Source organism: Plectrocnemia conspersa, unplaced genomic scaffold, assembly GCF_051122295.1.
Source record: "Plectrocnemia conspersa isolate PC_06_02 unplaced genomic scaffold, ASM5112229v1 ptg000004l, whole genome shotgun sequence".
Classification (NCBI taxonomy): Eukaryota; Metazoa; Arthropoda; class Insecta; order Trichoptera; family Polycentropodidae; genus Plectrocnemia; species Plectrocnemia conspersa.
In genome coordinates, this window is record NW_028277168.1 from 11,862,375 (window position 1) to 11,875,173 (window position 12,799).

General features: G+C 33.9%; 2 protein-coding genes and 1 long non-coding RNA gene across 3 annotated transcripts in view; 1 reads left to right on the forward strand and 2 right to left on the reverse strand.

Moving 5' to 3' along the window:
* The window catches only part of Galphao (G protein alpha o subunit), a 69,399-nt gene that overhangs the window by 17,335 nt on the left and 39,265 nt on the right, over positions 1-12,799 (reverse strand). The window contains exon 4 of the mRNA XM_088184910.1: positions 12,626-12,786. Within this exon, the coding sequence (XP_088041036.1) occupies positions 12,626-12,786 (161 nt within the window). The remainder of the gene's footprint in view (positions 1-12,625; positions 12,787-12,799) is intronic.
* LOC148235925 (uncharacterized) lies at positions 637-3,729 on the reverse strand. The gene is made up of 2 exons (XR_015809413.1): positions 1,987-3,729; positions 637-1,786 (listed from the first exon to the last, which is right to left on the reverse strand). It is a non-coding gene; the product is annotated as an uncharacterized LOC148235925 (long non-coding RNA).
* On the forward strand, positions 3,256-9,484 carry Cyp49a1 (Cytochrome P450 49a1). The gene is made up of 11 exons (XM_088184911.1): positions 3,256-3,408; positions 3,682-4,079; positions 4,147-4,393; positions 4,677-4,793; positions 4,853-4,929; positions 4,992-5,193; positions 5,266-5,452; positions 8,396-8,565; positions 8,697-8,775; positions 8,838-9,047; positions 9,114-9,484. Exons 2-11 carry the CDS (start codon positions 3,905-3,907, stop codon positions 9,225-9,227), a joined length of 1,578 nt encoding a protein of 525 aa, XP_088041037.1. The 5' UTR covers positions 3,256-3,408; positions 3,682-3,904; the 3' UTR covers positions 9,228-9,484.

Here is a 12,799-nt window from a genome sequence, read left to right on the forward strand (position 1 = left end):
CAGTTTTACCGGAAGAGATTATCAATGCCAATGTCACAATTAGCGTTCAATACTCTTAACAAAATGTCAAATATAATATTATTTTAAAAATAAAAGCGAGAACGCTTAAGATGGTAAAAGAATAGATTAAGAATTGTTGGTTTCAACAAAGATCGAAAACCGGAAAAACTTGAATTAGTCAATTCAATGTCAAATCTCGTTTGGTCGAAACTTTAAAAATGTAGCCGGTTCCTTAAGTTAACTGGTCCTAATCAGGATATAGGTAACGAACGCCTGCAGTCAATGTTTAGATGTATTAAATTATATTCGACCCGATAAACTCAAGTATTTGAGTATCTATCAACACGATGCTTCCAGAGTGTACTTCATAAGCCAACGACACGTTAGTATCAAGGGTTCTCTTGTTATCGATCACTTCTGAGTACAAATGTGAACTAAGTATAGGTTATGAATAGTTTCTAGAGACGGCTATTAGTGGTGAATATTTAAATTTATATTTTAATACATCTTATGAGGATGCAACTTAGTTGTTAATGAATTATTTTCACCTGTTGACATATAAATGTTTTGAATGCTTCGCTCGACATTGTGATAAAAATGATCATGAGAGAAGGAATCACTTAAGGAGACTAATTATTTTATTTATTATTTTGAATTTTGGATTGAAGTCGTCTCTATGCCTTGTCATTACAGTTAAGTTAGATTATTTAGGATTATTTTGTGCTGTCGTATTCCAATTTCAGGAAACGTAAAAACTAGAAAAATTGATTTTTGACTTTTGAATTATTATTTAATATATGTATTTATTACAAATCAATTAAATAAACGGTGAATATCATAATCACAGTGCATTTTTCTTACACATTGTTAATTGAAGATGATACCAAATGATGTAGCACTTGGATTTATAGACAATAAAAATAAAACTTTAAATCATGAGTGCACCTGTAAGTATTTTGTTGTATGGATATCATGGTTATTCTATCAAAATAACTATTAATAAGACATAAAATCAAATACATTTTATTAGCGTTATATGGTTTGATCAACGTTAACGTTCAAATATATGTAATATGTTCACGGTTAAAACGTACCTGGTTTATTTGCAACTCGAATAATTATATTCAGTCAAATCTAACGAATATGTATGTTAAATAAAACGTAAATGCTTTTATCTACAACTGTCATTGCGTTATCAGCCATTTTTCAGAATTATTTAGATTATATTTTATGATTGATCACTGTAAACTCTTCAGTTTAGAACGATATCATTATACACGCATTCAATAGTGAGCCTCGTGTATTTTGTTTATGTATGTAAATAGATACCATTTAGAACTAATATACCGTTGAGAACTAAAACGTCTGAAGTCACATTCGTTACGTTAAGCAATAATAGGCTTTGTTGGTATGGAAATAGATACTATTATTCCACAGCGGATATAGAAGCGTCTTAGAATAATTATATATGTATAAATTAATTTTCAGTTTCACGTACCTTCTCACCCAGTATGCGCTCCTGCTACCGCGTGACTAAAAACGCGCACTAAGCCGGTTCGTGTTAATAAATATGTACACAAAATGTAAGGTGCTATTTTAGTATACGCTTCGACGCGATTTTAAATTTTCATTATTTTTATGATTATATACATACATATGAATATAAAGTTGACCCCAATTCAAATTTCTTATGTTAGCAGTACTATAAATCAGACAGCTGTCAATAATCACGCGTGTTCAAAATGTCAAATGCAGGGGCGTTTTCCCAGGGGAGACATGAATTTTTCTGGGCAAATTCAAGACGCTATTTAAAATCTACGTCAAAAACAATAAAATTAGCAGTAGAAATGCGTTAATATTAAGACTTTTTATAACAATATTACAACTAAAAATAAGTGAGAATCGAATGAAGCATATCTAAACAGAATTTTGACTAATAGGAAAGCGCAAAAAACAATTATCCCTTCTCAGAAGTCGAAAATTCACGTCAAAAGCAACAATATCGAGTTGGCTCCGTCACAGTGGGAACGCTACCGAGCGTTCTCACTATGACGGATTTTTGACTCGAGAAGAGAAGGGATAATTGTTTTTGCGCCCTCCTATTGACCAAAATTCGGTTTAAATATACTTTGACCGATACTCTCATATTATAAGTCTGTAGTAATATCGGTAAGGATAGCTATCATATTTTTAAGACATTGTAATATCAAAGTGCAGACAAACTATTGAGTAATATGCGAAATGCGACGTCTGTCTGTACTTCTTCCGCTTATTTTGCCCTGAGAGAAATATTTTGCACTTGACATAATAAAAATACTAAAACTATAATTAATTTTAGAACTTTCATTAGGTTAGGTTTGGGTTTGAACAAAAATTATCCTAAAGTTTTGGGTTTTTTCTTTAAAATAGTAAACTGGAGTTAGATCACCTTTTATATACATGCATAACGGGGGGTGGAGGGATTATGTCAAAATTAACGCTCTGGCAATATTTAATTAAATACAACACCACCGCTGATATTCAAATAAAATATTCAAACCATTCAGGTTTGTTGAGCATCGACGGATTGTAGACATCACCCCCCAGCAATTATTTAATTGAATACACGCTACTCTAAAAATAAAACTTCATAGTAATGAAATTTCAGCCATCCCCGAAGTGTATGAATAAAGAAAAATCTCACAGATTCTTCTTTCTCAAGAGTCAGTGCACAAAAACAAATACACATATAATACACATTGAGAACAGGGCTATTTTTTTTAATAAAAAGAATGATAATAAAATGATTTAAATAAAAAAAAAATATACAACTATATCAAACGTACCAAGACCGTCCTGTGTATTTATATATATTAATACCGCCCTTCAGGGCGACCTACCAATCACATGGCAAACATTTTAGTTGATAATCAAAATTTTGGGCGCTATAAATAGACTGTAAGTTCCACTTATAACGATTCCAACCTACAATCCATCAATTCTTCTTCCGTGTATCCTTCGTTCGCGATTTGCGTAACAACGTGTGAATTTTTCGAAACTAAAAGTTTTTTAAACTGTACGTTTCCGCATAGCGCACCGGTACGGTAAAACAAACACACACAGTACGCAGAAGAAAAAAGTAGTACAATAATTAAAACGCACGCGCGCTGCAAACATCCACCCGCCCACCGCTTTTTGCGTTATGCAAACCAACTTGCCACCTGGTGGGGCGAAGCCGCGGCGAAGGGAAGGCAAAGCGCCCGGCCTCCGGGAAGCGAGCGAGTCGATCATTCTGTGATCATTCATCGTCATGTGAACAAGTCGCGCTTGCAACCCACCACCACCCCGCGTGTGATGTGCGTAGTGTGAACGCCGAGAACTTGAACTCGAGTTTTATTAAAAACCATAGTGCAATTCGGACCTTTTCTTGTATGTATTGTGTTGTTTTAAAAGTCTTTGCTTACTTTTAGTACTCGACCAGAATGGAATGCTTAAAAAACGTGTGCTCTTTACAATATGCCATTTTTATCTGTTCTGGTTTATAAACATAAACGATGGTTAACTAAAATTAAATATAAATACAAGTAATTTTATATTAAAAGTCGAGTTAAGTTATGTCAAAAGTTTTAAAAATGCGAAGACTTCTAAAGGCAGCATAATACCAGTTATAATTAATATATTCATATACCTTACATACAATAGCAGTTGATAAGTGCACATTAGCGAAAGTGACGACACACAAGGAACTTATATTAGCAATCAGTTTCGCTAGCAAACAGATACTATTGAGACTACTTCGATTAAAGCTCTTAATGATGCAATCATTGTAATTTATCAGAACGCGATCAAATCTGTCATTTTTTATTATTATGCAACATTGATTGTTTTGCATAATAACTTGATCTAAAAATAAAAACAAGTCACGATGAGTCTCAAACTGATCCGGATCATAAAGAGGTCAACCTTTTCTTCGGCCGTGCCGGTGGAAGTGCTCCAGAACGGAACGTGGGAGCGAACTGATGTGAAACCGTACACGGAAATACCGGGACCGAAAAAGCTACCCATAGTTGGTAACTCGTGGAGATTCGCGCCGTTCATAGGTGAATATGGCTATAAACGAACGATAAACTCAATGTTCCGTATATAATAACGCTAACTCCGAATCAGGTCATTACAAGATCGACGAGCTGGACAAGGTGATGCTGTCTCTCAGGGAGCAATACGGAAAGGTGGTGCGAGTCAGCGGATTGTTCGGACATCCGGACCTTGTTTTCGCGTTCACCCCTCAATCGATCGAGAGCGTCTTCAGACAAGAAGAGGTGCTCCCGCACAGACCTTCTATGCCGTCACTATCGCATTACAAGAAAACGCTGAGAAGAGATTTTTTCGGCGATTCAGCTGGAGTGATCGGAGTGTAAGGCATTTAATTTTGACATAAGTTTCGGTCCGCTTCGCACGAGGTCGCGCAAAAAATAAAAGTAAATCATGGCCAAGATCAATCGATCACATTCAGGGTTGCTAGATAGTTTGGGTAAAGTGTGTCGACCTGTTGCATTTATTACCCTGGAGGGTGAAATATCAAGATGGTAGCGTCGAGCTTATCGCTGATTAGCGTGATTGATGATCGCGGCCCAAAATTGGGTTGTCAAAACTCAAACTTGCTCGTCATGTCTGGTCAATCTTCATTTTTTCATTAGACACGGAGAAGCGTGGGATAACTTCAGAGGAAAAGTTCAACAAATGATGCTACAACCGTCCACCGCTAAACATTTCATCGGACCGCTGAACGAAATAGCCGAAGATTTCCTAACGAGGTACATATCAATAAAAATCCAACATTTTAACATCTTAATATATAATACCATTATTTCAGAATGGAAGAAATGAAAGACAAGAATAACGAGTTGCCAGACGAGTTCCTTTACGAAATATACAAATGGGCGTTAGAATGTGCGTAAAAAATCCTTTCATAGCATTACATAAAATGTTAACGAAACCGTTACGCTTTTAAGCTATAGGAAGAGTGGCGTTGGATACGCGGCTGGGATGCTTGGAAGCTGACCTATCGGAAAACTCGGAGGCAAAGGGCATCATCAATTCCATAAACACGTTCTTTTGGAACGTGGCCGAAGTGGAGTTGCGGCTGCCTCTCTGGAGAGTCTACAAAACCAAATCCTACGTCAAGTACATCGGCGCTTTAGACGACTTCAGAGAGTGAGTTCGCGAAAAGCGCTTAGAGCGCCTTTCACCGTAAAATTTGACCTAATTGCCGCTTTAATCAATCAGACTCTGCATGAAGCACATCGGAAAGGCTGTGGAGAGATTGAAAGCCGATATGGTGGCGGACGATCAAGTCGGAAATGGCAAGCGGCAAAAATCCGAGTCCTTAGTCGAAGGTATACTCAGACAGCACGACGACCCCAAATTGGCGACGGTGCTGGCCTTGGACCTTCTTCTGGTGGGAGTAGACACGGTGAGAAATATACTGTTTTGACCCATTTTCTTAAGCGCAACTGAACGCGAGAATTTTCATCTCCGCTGGTGGGTCCAATTACGGTTTATCGCTCGGGGCGGTTCTGAAATGCCATCCTACGGATACGGAACAAAGCGACGAGTTACATCCGCCCTTAAAACCTTACAACTGCACAATTAAAATCCTTTGAAACCAAAAACTATTTTCTTATTGAATCTACTGCGGCTCAATTTATTTAATCACAAAAATTAAGCTTGTTACATATCATTTATTTAGGGTAAACTCTGTACTCGTTCCAGATGTTGGGACCACTATCAGAAAAAAAAGTACCACAGAATGCAAGGACAAAAGAAAGAATGTTTCGCTCCTCCTTGTAACTAGTATTTAATTAATTATTCGCAATTGTAATTTACACAACTCAAATAGTTCTCAACATATTTTTAAACGCACGGAATTTATTGCTTTTTTTATTACTTTAATATATTAGATAAGCAATCTTTCATATGAAGATATGATTTTAAATTAGGTTTTTAAACATCTTTGTTTTTCTTTCTTCAGTTTATTTTACATAATATAAGAATTTACTATATGGGAATAGTACCTATTTGATAAGCCACGCCTAGTCCACACCGTGACAATTTTTTTGTCCTTTGATGCAAATATTATTGTTTGTTCATTTATATGTTACAACTTCTCCATTGCGTATTTTTTTATTTCTTGTGTTAATACCTAATTGTACTAATTAAATATCATTTTTTAAGTAGTAAATTATCAGCAAGTAATATAAGCGTGTTGAATTGGCAGGGTGGTCCAATTAGTTTCAATATGTTGGCAGCACTATAAATCAGACAGCTGTCAATAATCACGCGTGTTCAAAATGTCAAATGTATATTTTTCATTAAATGATATGATTTTTTCTGGCCAAATTCAAGGGGGGTCTCTGTCTAAAATCCACATCAAAAATAATAAAATAAACAGTGGAAATGTGTTCATATTAATAATAAGTGAGAATCAAATGAAGCATATCTAAACCGAATTTTGACCAAAAAACGACAGATAATTGTTTTTGCGCCCTCCTATTGACCAAAATTCAGTTTGAATACACTTGAACCAATACTCTCATATTAGAAGTCGGTAGTAATATCGTTAATTTTTAAACTATGGAGCAATATGCGAGATGCGATTGCTTATTTTACCCTGAGAGAAATATTTTGCACTTGACATAATAAAAATTAAAAAACTATAATTACTTATAGAACTTTCAATAGGTTAGGTTTGGGTTTGAACAGAAAATGGACGTTCGCAACTGTTTAATAATTTCATAAACATTTTAGAGCAGCATATAATTTCGCTAGCGCCTATCAATTAAACTATATTTTCGCTAGTAGAAATATATATGTATCTACTGGTAAAATTATTTGATTTTTTAACTAATTTTTTATGATTTATTTTAACACTTGTCTATTATTCAAATTTATATATTTAATTTACACATTTTTTTTATATTATTCGGCTTTAATGGAATTTTTTTACAACAATTCAGAGACTCAATATTAATATGAAATATTTTTTATTTTGTTCATTTATTTCGTATTCTTTGATTACGTTGTTTACATTAAATCAAATTAAAAAAAACATCATATAATTATAATGTTTATTATAAATTATTTCTTTAGTTATATTTATATGTAAATATATAATATAACTATCTGGAGTATCTCAAAATAGTAAAAGAACAATCACCGTACATGTACGGCAATACTACTCAAATGCTTAACGCCGTTGGAGCACCTAAAACCCAACATTCACTAAGTTATAGCCTAGATATCGCCCGAAATGTACAAAATAGTAAATTACATTGAAAGAATAAGGTCATTTTTTGATATTATATTTCATAATTAATGAAATATGTCAAATGTTCGAATAATAAATAAAATTCCGAAGATATCTTTAAATTAGTGACCTAAAATAGAGCACAAAATAATATATGTTTGACAATTGATTCGTCAATATCAACTTCACGATTCGGAATTTAATGTTCTCAAAATATTAAGTTAATTTATGTACGTAAATGTAAAAACAAAAGTTTTACATTTACGTACATGTGGACAATAAATCACACGTCTAAGATATGAACTGTTGGCACAGAGTGGTCAAAAAACTATTTCCAAAATCCATCGATGGATTAAATTACAACGAATTTCAGTAATTTGACAATTCTAGGTATAATGGTTGGGACTAATGAAATAAAATACAGTATATTTTGTCATCAAATTATTTAAAATGGCTTCAGAAAATAAGACTGCAATGGTAAAACCATATTGAGTGTGACATATGTAAATGCCTTTGGACGTCTAAATGTTAAGCAAATAAATAGCATTGAATATATGATGACCTTTCCAGCTAATCTTTCATATTTACATTCGTATATATATATATATATATATTTCAACAATTAACACAAAATAATGCAACAAATTAACATTCGCACGTAGTGGCATACGCAATTTTACTCGACGCGTCAAAAATTATCGTTCATTATTCAATAGGCTATGAAGTTAATTCGAAAAATGGAAAACAAACATTTGCCTTTGAATTAAAATGACAGCGCCGCTGTAAACCCCTCCCTTATTCGCGATCGTAAATCAGCGGTTTTAAGCCGCACCATAACGACCTTAATTCAAACAAAGAAAAAACACATTTTGGAGGACAAACTAAACAATTCGGTACTATTACACACAAAACACCCACATGTTAAATTTATACATAGCGACGTCCGCTAAAAATATCCAGCAATGCGGATACTTTGCGACAATACGTGCTGTTAAGGAACAAGCGTCATGCAACGCTTTTTTAAAGTACTCACAAAACGCGATCCTTATCCTTTTCGAATCAAATTCTTTTTCATGCCCGACCCTACTAAAGCGCTTTATCTGTCCGCAGACTTCGGTGGCATTATCGTCGACCATATATCAACTGACGCAAAACGCCGACTCGCAGGATAGACTGAGACGAGAGCTCCTATCGGCCTTGCCCAATATCGACGATCCGATTACGGCTGAAGTGCTCGAAAAGCTGCCGTATCTGAAGGCTTGCATCAAAGAAACGCTGAGGTAATTAATTTTGACACGTCCGCGTAACAAACAGGTGGCCCATTATATACACACAATTTACATAGTCTCATCCATATCTTACTTGTTTCTTTGTAACTATAATATAATGAATTTATTTCAACGCGTTTCAGAATGTATCCTGTCATATTAGGCAACGGGAGATGTTTGCAGTCGGACGCCGTAATCGAAGGCTATCACGTACCCAAAGGGGTGAATACATTATATCTTATACATCCGTCGAATAAACATAAAGTAACGCTCGCACATTTCAGACTCACATAATTTTCCCGCACTACGTCGTGTCGAACGAGGAACAATACGTAGAGGACCCTAAGCGATTTTTGCCCGAAAGGTGGATGAAAAGCGGCTGCCCGCACAAGAACAAGATACACCCTTTCGTCAGCCTGCCTTTCGGCTACGGCCGAAGGACGTGCCTGGGAAAGCGGTTCGCCGAAGCGGAACTGCAGATCATGCTGGCGAAGGTGGGTCACATCTCATCCCATCGCATAATATGACATGAGTGATGACTTTTTTTTTTACTATTGCAGATATTCCGAAAGTACCGAATGGGCTACCATTACGGCTCGCTGACGTACAGGGTCAGTCCTACGTACGTGCCAGTCGAACCGCTCAAGTTCAAGATGACCAAGTTGAACGAATAAATTATAATATTTTAATATAAAATGTCACCGTTAAAAATAATCGTTGTGATATGACATAACGCAAATTTTGATTTAATATTATAGCACCTTTCCTTTGATGCGATTGTGAATTTTACACAATGGTTTGACGACGCATTAAATTAATGTACAATATTAATACATTTTGATCGGTATGATATAATAAACACTGTGTGTTTTCGAAATGTATTTCAATTTATGTAAATAAAAATTAACGTTTTCTTGTATATATGTATGAATTATATGTTTATTTAATACTATCTAAATATAAACGACCAAAAACATATATAAAAGTAATACAACATCTAACCGACAATTTATGTGTAATATTAAAGTAAACAAAATTGAAGAAAACGACGAACGCGCAAGCTCTGGCGCAATATGTTTAAATGCGAGCCGATTAACTCGCCATTGGTCGCGCCGCGACTAATAGCTCATTCAAACAATTATTTTTATATAATTTTTGTGTGTAAAATATGTACATTTTATGGTTCATCTCAAATCCCAGAACCAAGATTTTTAATTATTATATGCTCAAACATGTTTTAAAACAAATGTTTGTCATTTAATACGCGTCCGATTATTCCTAAAAATGCAGTCGAAATACGAAAATTAGAACCTCAACTATTTTTGTAAACCATCATAACTGTTTATTTAATTAACGTTTTAACGTTAAATATAAAATACAGTTTCCTAATGATTGTTTTTAATATTCTGTGGTAAAATCAGTAAACGGCAAACTGTAGATCGCGTACTAATAAAATAAAAATAAATTTATGTTTAGAATCACCAAATATACATATTTAAAGATACAGATTAAGATAAAATTTGTAACCTCTACAATGATTTCTTTATTTTTAACATTTTACGGATATTCGCACGACCGTTCAACTTTGATACTGTTGACAGCGAAAAATGTCGATAGATTGCTACATATTACGATCCCATTTTCTGAGGCATCATATCAATAACAATGAACTACTTGATACGTTCGAAGGCTTTAAGTAATACAAAAGAGTCACAAAAGAGATAATATTTTATGGAAGGATGGAAATTAACATTTATAGATACATATATCTCAAAGAGACAATAAGACCAATTATAAACAATGGCGACATTTTCATCGAAATTACTGACCAATTAGGGCGATATACATTATATTAAAACGACTAACCAAGTAGACGCTAGGGTTATAGGGTTTTTGCTGGTTTAGCGCTGTACCGATTTAGGTAAGTTTTGGATATTTTAGTTATTTTTTGGCCACTTAACATTTATAGACTACGCTTCGCTTTTTTGTAATATAATATCAATTATATTGATTTTTTTGATAATACATTATCTGTATTGAGAGATTTTTATCGACTTGAAAATTATTTTGTTTTGTGATTACAAAATGTATGAAAGAGAAGAAACATTTAAAGATCATATAAAGCAAAGATGCAAAGCAAAAACCTTCAAAGTTTTTGGGCCAGAAGTGCACATAAATAGAAAACAGCGAATCATGCGTCTATCAGTGTTGAAAAAATCTTCAAAATAAAATATATCCGATGTCAGAATATTACCTTCCAGGAAGTTTGAATAATTCTGAAGGTGTGCCCAGTTCCAGACAATTTCAGAGGAGACAAGCCGATATCAGGAGAAAATCACAGTAATACGTAATTTCGGCTTACTCGTGAATATGGAAAGATATTATAGTCCCGGAATTTAAAAAAGGGGTAGCTTTACTATTAATTATGGCAATAGTTTAAAAAATACCAATCCTAAAATTAAAACTCCGCGACACACAAACATAAATATTAAATTTAAAATTTCATTAGTGTTAAAATATATACATAATATGTATAAATAATTACAGAATAAGTTGTTACGAGTATACCTATTGGAGGTGAGTAAATATGTTTTTAATTGTATTTGTTAGTAGTAGAAAGAAATCTGTTTGTCTGTTATATTGTGCAAATATCTAATAATTATTGGGTGCCGTGTGAATATCACCGTGTATATTGACCGTAAAGTGTTAATTATTTAAATACATTTTTATTTTATTGTTACGCGATTTGCAATAACGGATTTTATTATAGAATCGATTTTTTTCAACTAGTTTAGTTAATATGTATAATATTAATAACATCTTTGGCTAAAGCGCTAAATGAATACGTATGTGATTTTGTTACATGAATTTAAAATTACGAAACACACAAATTTGGACACACGGTATCGACTGAGCTAAAGAACTTTGTTGTTTGTGTTACTACTTTTCTTATATAATAATTAAATTATATTAGTTAATACTCCATAGAGCAGAGATTCCCATTCTGGGATAAAAAAATAAATTTAAATTAACATACACACATAGCTAAATTATTACTGGTAATCGGAAATATGCGCAAAAATCACCACTACACTAATTTTAGCCACTTTTTTTGGTAGACAGTATGAAAGTTTATATGTATATATTAAATATTTTGTGAATTAAATAATAAAATAAGGGTTGTTGAGAAACCCCGTAATCGTTGCTACGAAATTATTCGGCTTGCTCTTAAAACGCTTATTCGCCTATCTATTAACAATAAAAAAAATAACCGAGACTACCTGAACAATGCAACTGTCGGTGCCAAATACAAAGGAGCGTATTACATATATCCGCCATCAAGTACCTAGCATCTAACGGATTTGCATTCTATATATCTGATCCTATTTGGAACAATAGTTTTTTTGTTAAACATTAACAAATAGTCTGGTTCCGCCCCGAATCATCGCATTGGGCAGACGATCGAGAATTAAAAGGAACGCTATTTTTAAGAGTATATAAATCATTACATTGCTGTACTGAATCACTTCAATCCGAACTTTAGGCTATATGACGAATACTCATAATTGCAATGATTTAAAAGTAATACATAATTAAAAACTTTGTACTTGATAATATAATAATCGGTAAAATTAAATTCAAATCAAGTAGATCTGCTCTATGGTCGATATTTGAAATTAACGCGTCAACAAACGACTTTCTATTAATCCTAGAATAGAACCACTTTTACAGTACGACAACGGCAATTATTTTAATTATTAATTATTTAATAAAATATTTTAGACTACAGTACAATTTTAAATTATTATTTGTATTAGATAGTTTAAGAAAATACATAGCAAATAGTAAAATTATTTATCATAAATAAATACATTGATTTTTGTATCATATTTATTAAGCTCTAGTGACACCTGTCGCTGAGCGTTCAAAGCATTGTAGTGTTTTCCCACTCACTAAAGAAAAAGTCGATAGGCAACAACCGAACGGTGTTCTTCGTCGACCATATCCAACCAGTGTGACATACAAAGCACACACATACAGGAGTTGATTAGAACTATTAGTAAATACTCACTATTTGGCAGAATCGTTGAGCTGGTACTCGTTGGAGCGGCCGAAGCACTCTTGCACCCCGTGATCTGCCCACAACCGTTTCATGGCAGCCAGCAGCTCCTCGGAAAAGGGTTCGGTGTCTTCCATCCGCTGGATGACGTCAAACACCATTTTCCCATCCGTCTGAAAAAGGTGG